At 39.3% G+C, this 7230-nt stretch overlaps 1 protein-coding gene across 1 annotated transcript; it reads left to right on the top strand.

Annotated features, from left to right (window-relative positions):
- Positions 1-750: 750 nt before the first annotated feature.
- Positions 751-1507, top strand: LOC116674769 (protein-glutamine gamma-glutamyltransferase 5-like). Its single transcript, XM_032507032.1, has 3 exons — positions 751-780; positions 862-1016; positions 1397-1507. Coding segments are annotated over exons 1-3 (267 nt in total). The 5' UTR covers positions 751-779.
- The last annotated feature ends 5723 nt before the right edge of the window (positions 1508-7230 follow it).

Raw genomic sequence — 7230 nt, forward strand, 5'->3', positions numbered from 1 at the left:
ATTTCGCATCTTGCTTAATACTGGCACACATTTTTTATTTCTTACGATTATTTTTAGGGCATTTCTAGGCCTTTATTGACAGGACAGCTGAAGAAATGAAATGGGAGAGGGGGGGGAATGCCATGCAACAGAGGGCCACAGGTCGGAGTCTAACCCAATTTTTTGGCCCTCCTCCCCACGGGGTTCAAGAAAAGTTGGATTTTCCAGCTCGCTCCGTTAGTGGTGAAGGAGTTGGCTAAGGCTAACGCTGTGAGGCTAACACTAGCGATATTATTGCTAATTATAAGCCGTCGGTCTCCAACACTTGTTGCACATGCTTGTGACATACAGTCGTTACGACCAAACGTAGCAATTGGTTATGGCAGATCTTGAGTGCCTCTGGGCAGATCCAATATTTTAAACTTCAACAGAGAACCCACCTTCAAGGAAGTTAACACTTGTCAATGGGGGAGTGGCCAGACTCTCTGGACTATTGAAATGGACCAGAGTCTGGTAGGACCAGGCTATATCTTAGACACAAACACATAAGAAAATAGGGTCCAGGTAAATAAGAAATTCAAAGTACCCTCTAAGTACAAATTCAATGAACTGACCTCTCCTCCCTTCTCTTCAGGTCAGCCTGGGTCAGGACGTCAACATACAGATAGATTTCCACAACCAGAGTAATGTCTCCACAACCATCCAAGCCAACCTGACCGGGTCTGTCATCTTCTACACCGGAGTCATAGCCAATCATTTGAAAAAATCACAACTTCACCATCACCGTGCCAGCCAATCAGAGTGAGCGATAGAGAGGAAATAGTATTGTAGTTATTAGCGATAACATCTGTTACATTTCTGAGTGTGTGTCTGTGTTTGCAGTGAATAGTGAGATGGTGACAATCACAGCGGACGAGTACATGCCATTGTTGGGCACTCAACGTTCGCTGCACTTTATTGTGACTGGACAGGCTGAGGACGAAGCAGTGACTGCCATCAAGGTGCTCATGCTGCAGATCCCGACGCTCACCATGACGGTAAGACTCGTGTCAGGGTTGAAAATCGTTCCCTCTTAAGATTTAGCTTGGTGTAAGGTATTTTATTGATTACCTCTGTTGTTAAGAGGAAGTTAAGACATAGAGCTTTTATTGTGACGGGAAAACAGAAGAAGTAAAATGCTGTAAGTAGTAGTGGCCGTTGACTGTGTTGTTCATTAATAAAGAGAGTATTCCAGTATTGTACATCTGTGTTTCTTTATTTTAAGTCGAGCCAGAGTCTGAGCAATGTAATAAACCTTGGTTACATTAGCGCAGTGCCATTAAAACCATAGGGAAACGGCATTATTTTTTTATAGGAGATGTTGTTGACTTGGGTTGTTTTTGCTCTTCTTTTCCTACTACATCTTCTGTGTTTCCAGCTGAGTGGCTCCCCCATGGTGCAGCAGGAGATGTTTGTCGACATTACCTTCACCAACCCCTTCAACTTTGCCATGAAGACCTGTAGGCTGTCCATGGAAGGGGCTGGATAATGAGCGAGAAGACACAATTCTACGAGTACACACAAACACACACACACACACACGATATATAAGTGAAGTCAAAACACCTCGATCACCCCCTGGGGATAGGTCATAAGTCTCGACCCCTCTATGTTAGTGGATGGGACATGGGCAAAACTAACAATTCAAAGTGCACGTTGAATACTTTTTTCTAGCTGCAAAGGTTAATAGATTAGTTGTCGGCTATAAAAATGAACCTGCAACTATTCTGATTATCAGTTAATCGGTTTGAGCGAAACATTCTCCAGATTCCATCGTCTAAATGTGAATGGTCTAGTTACATCACTCTTCTCCGTCTCAGAGTTGATGGAACATGGACAAAAACAATAAAATCAAAGTAAATTTCAAAAAACATTGTTCCCAGAGATGGTTTCTGTCCTTTTAGATAGTTCTGATCACGCTTTCCAAGTTCCAACTTTTCGTTTTTTTGATGAGATGAAAACACTAATAAGTGAGAATTCCTTTCAACGCTGTTGAATTTAGTATCACTAGCGGTATTGCTGGTCCTTTAAGGAAACATGAAGTTAAGTGGCTATCCTGATTAAAAGTTAAGTTAAGCTAATGGTAGCTTGTGTCAGGTAAAGTAATTTTTATTTAGGTGATTAGTAATATTTTAATAAGACTCTGAAAATGCTGTTTGTCGTGTGTTATTGAAGTGGTGGTTGGCGGCTCGAGTAGTGGCCCGAATGGCGATTTGATAGACCCCCCCCATGTTAAAAAAAATCCTAACTTTTACAGCATGAATAAACATTTGTACAGACTGGTACAAAAACATTTTTTGGTTTCTATAAAAGGGGAAACCCTTTGAAGCCAAAAGGGCCATCACTTGTTGGCCCTTTTGGCTTCACTCTGCGGTCCAGTTCTCCCCAAACCATCTTGATTGGTGACTTTATAAAAATTACAAATGTTTATATTGACACATAGAAGCATCTTGCATGGCAAACGTCAAAATCTCCAGTATGAGACGGTTTTTCCAATGACACACTGTAAAAAAGAAAAAAAAAAAAAAAAATTAAAACTACTTAAGTTTAACAGAATTATTCTGTTTTATTTGGAGATTATATTTAAAAGAAATTCCAAAAATACAGTCTATGGTGATGACGTGTTGTGGTTGTTTGGCTCGTGGGTGTTATACCGTACACCTGTTGTGTGTGTGGTGTGGTGTGTGTGTGTGTTGTGTGTGTGTGTGTTGTTTTAGCGTCATTGAGCCTCAGGCTTCATCTCATGGAAGGAGTCGTCGTCCCTCGGCTGGCCGCCGAAATCGCAGCCTTGTAGCGGTGATGGACTGCAGCAACCTCTGTGAGGTAACCTCCACACCTTCCTCTCTCATATTACCAGCAGTGGAATGGAACTACAATTACTCAAGTACTGTATAACCTGACTGTGTTCATGTTTAGACACGTCCGTGGAAATTGGCCATTGTTGCGTATCCAAACACATCTGCGCTCACACAGTCAAATATATGTACAAAATCATTCACATGTCTAATTAGTATACAAAAGTGACTTTGATGAGAGAAAGCAGTAAGAAGGCTTGCGTGAGGCTCAGGTGGCGCTATAACTTTACATTCAGCTTTTACAGAATAACTTGGAGTGGTTGAAGCGTGCCGTTTTATTGGGAAGAACAGAAGGACAGTCCTTGACATGTTGACATCATTAGTCATGTTAATAATGTCATTTTTGTGCACATTTTGAACTTTTGAAGTTCAAATCGGTTCAACAGCTTGAATCTTACGGCCCTGCACACCGCGTATACACAGCGGTGAACGGCTGTCTCGCAGACACCAAATGTCTCTGCCTTAACCCTGGATTTTGCACAAGTGGCCAACATGTCCAATGGTACCTCTCTCCATTTAGCCACAGAACTTAGCTTCTAAACTCTCTGATTTACTAAGCCGGTTTGCAATCTATAACCATGCGGAACGTCAACTTGTGGCAAAACTACAATTTGCTAAGTCTTGTGTATTCGCTCGAAACCAGTTGAAAGAAATGCTTCTAATTTGCATTTTCTTTATCCCTCAAGTTGTCCTTGGGTCAAATTGACCCGTTTTTCTATATCAATGTTCTTTTTAATTCCACAAAATAACATGATTGATTCCACACAGCGCTCTTTGGCAAGTACAAATCTCTACTTTCATTAATTTTAGGGCGTCTTATTTAATTTCATAGCATTTGAAAAACATATTGAAGTGGTTTTGAAATAGTATTGAGTAAAAGTTGACATATTCCAGTCTGTGATTATCCATCAACATCCATTCCTTTAATTGTAGTCTAAAAAATTCCTAATTTCTGCTTTTCTAACTCAAATATGGGGTATAATTGCCTATAAACGAGGTTTATTGACCATAAATTCTAAAAATAACTGTAAAACTAAAGTTAATAAGTTAGTGTTATGTAATGTTAAACGTCAAAAAAGTGACAAACATTGAAAAAAGTGTTGAAAAAAAGGGACAAAAATGTAAGAAAAAGTTAAAAACATTGATAAAAAGCAAAAGTGTTGATTTTAAATTTTGACGGGAAGACAACACGAGGCTTAAAAGTTGCTTAAAATGTGCTTGACAATTAGATGGAAATATGACAAGTGATGTTAATTGGACAACATGTTAGTATGATTATTACCCCCAAAAACCACTAGCGCGTGGCTAATTTCCCGGTGTTAGCTCCCTTTAGCTTGCGCTCGTAAAGACAAAACCAAAGAAAATGGTTAAAATGATATTCCCTTAGAAAGTTAAGACCTTACACTTTAGTTTTACACAATTAAATTAACTGAAAACATTACAAGATCATTTATATTCGCATTCAAACAGATATTTTGATTTGATTTGAACGTCAAATGTCTGAGAATTGGGGCGATTTCTGGATTTTTAACCCTCCTGTTGTCCTCTGACCCCTTTTAAAAATATATTTTCTACATCAGAAATATTCTTTTTAATCAAATTACCAAAAAAAAAGGAAGGAATCCATGCAACGCTCTTTGCAAATACAATCACTTCCATGAAGTTCGGGTGTAAATTGAAAAGGTTTCAAATCCACTCAACATCCGCCTCTCTGATCTTAACTATTAGTCAAAATAATTCATAATTTGTGCTTTATCAGCTCAAATATTAGGCATAATTATATACAAATGAGGTTATTGACCATGGATTCCAAAAAGTAGTGTAGTAAGTGAAATAAAAAATTACAACTGATAATATGAAAATGTCAAAAAAAGGTTAAAAAAAAATAAAATAAGTGTTAATCTTTTTGACCCGGGAGGACAACACAAGTAGGGTGGCACAGGGGGACAGGGAACGGGGGACGGGGGAATATATTGGATAGGATAGAACACATTGTAATTTTGTTAAAACGCAAAACATCCCATTCGTTATTAATTTAACTTGTTTTAATTTTTAACAAATTGCATGGACACAGTTCTGTTGAGTCCAAATTTAAAGTACTTGTACTTTGAGTATTTTCCATTTCATGCTGCTTCGTACTTCTTCTCCACTACATCTCAGGTGAGGGGAGTTGCTCGTGTCGACGTCAGGCCCTGAGATGATTGGTCACAGAGCTGTGTGACCCTGCCCCCGCTCCATTTCTACTACGCCTCCACCAATCACAGCAGCTTCAAACTGAGTGGGCGGAGCCAACAAAACCACACAATCAATGTCCTTAATGCTTTTATTTCTTGCATCATTTCAATTACACAAATCATTGGAAATTCCAAGCTTTGATATTTTGCTCCACAGACAGAGGCACGAATTGATATTTTAAAATGAGTTTAGTTTAGTGAGGAAGCTTGAGGGTTAAAGGTCATATAGAGGAATATTAATAGATCCTTTTTTAATAGCTTTATTGGGCAAATTTGAGGATTTTGTCGTAAAGTGAGATTTAAGAACTCAAATATTATTATTATTATTCTTAATCAACACTTTTCAATCAAACGTCTCAGAGAGTCTCCTCTCACACTGAGATAAAAAATCTGTTTAATCATCACTGTACTGTAGCCTTCTTTTTCTTTTCACTACCGAACCTTTTTACTAACAATAAAAGCATTTTCAAAACCACACAAGGTGTCACAGAAGATTATTTCCAATCCATCAGAATCCTTGAAGACAGCATAAACTGCTGTTCAGTTTTTAAAGAAATCACTCCAATTTAGCGTCAAGAAAATGTCAGTTACAGTTGTGGACGAAGAAGTCGGCAGTGGCGGAGCTAGAAAATCTGCCATTTATATGGATGGAGAATAAAAACATAGCATGTGGTCCAGGGGTGACTGCAGGCCTCTTCCTCCCTGTCATCTTCATCTGCCTCCTCCTGATCACTCCATCCCTCTCTCCCTTTCTCTCAAGCTGCAGCCTCCACTTCCTTCTTTTTCCACTTTCCTTTTGTGGTTTTCTCCTGCTCTGACCCGCTGACCTCTCCATTACTGCCTTCTCCGTCTTCACGTCCCTCATTCTCTTCCTCCTTTTGCAAGAAAACTGGCAATATCCCCACTTTTAGCTTTCCTTTTCACTTTAAAATAATCTAATCTATTCAAATGTAATGTGGCCTGCAAGCGTCATGATGTCAAACGCTCTGGTTATCCTTGCAATACATTAACACACACTTGAATTTCCCATTGGGGATCAATAGAGTATCTATCTATCTATATATCTATCTATCTATCTATCAATCCATTACACTGAAGAACCATGGAGCTGTCAGATCCAGTAATCAGATGAGTGGATGGGTTGCAGGTGAACCAGCTTAGCGGCAATCAGGAGAGAGAGAGAATCACCACGGCAACAACACAGGCAACTAAACTTTTACCTGTAACCACGTACTTTAGCCCTTGTGTTTGCTTCCCTTCAAAATTGAAAATCAACGCTTTTTATCGATGTTTTTAACTTACGTTTTTGTGCCTTTTTTCAACACTACGTAACACTAACTTATTAACTTTAGTTTTACAGTTATTTTTGGAATTTGTGTTCAATAAACCTCATTTATAGGAAATTATACCTGACGTTTGAGTTACAAAAGCAGTAATTAGGAATTATTTAGGCTAAAATTAAAGGAATGTACTGTATGTTGATGGATAATCACAGATTATCATCTGTCAACGTCCCCATCCCCTGGTTTCCATCAAATGCATTCTATCTATTGTTCTATCTACTTCCTGATCAGTCACCACCATTTTTAAAATTACCAGTGCAGTGCTTGTTTGGAAAGGACTTCTCCATTTTGATGTATTTCATTTGTGGGATAGTTCTAATGTCCCTCACCTTCTGCTTTCTTTGCGCTGGCGAACTAAAAAAAACATCTCCTCACTATCTGCTAGCTGCCTGTCCCCTAAACAAACTGTAAAAAAAATAAAATAAATAAAAACACGGTCTCTGTAGACAGCCCAGGGTCTTCAAACGGCAAAAAGCAGACAGCGTTCCAGCCAATAACCGACAAGAAGGATTTGGGGGTGGATGGGTCAGTGCGCAGAAGCACAGAAGGGAGGGGGAGGGGACGGGATTAGGAGGAGGGAGGGGCAAACTAGTCTTGTTTTGTTTGAAAATACTGTGAACGTCAACAAGAAGTAAAGTCGCCCAACATCGCTTAGAGAACCTTTAAAGGGCCGTTCTACTTTTCCAAATTTGTACCTCCCAACCCTCAGGCTTGTGACCCGGAAATCATCCTCAGGGCGCCATGTTGAAGGACGTCCCAACTCCTAAAACGCACATCGAG

Source organism: Etheostoma spectabile, unplaced genomic scaffold, assembly GCF_008692095.1.
Source record: "Etheostoma spectabile isolate EspeVRDwgs_2016 unplaced genomic scaffold, UIUC_Espe_1.0 scaffold00000981, whole genome shotgun sequence".
Taxonomy (NCBI): domain Eukaryota; kingdom Metazoa; phylum Chordata; class Actinopteri; order Perciformes; family Percidae; genus Etheostoma; species Etheostoma spectabile.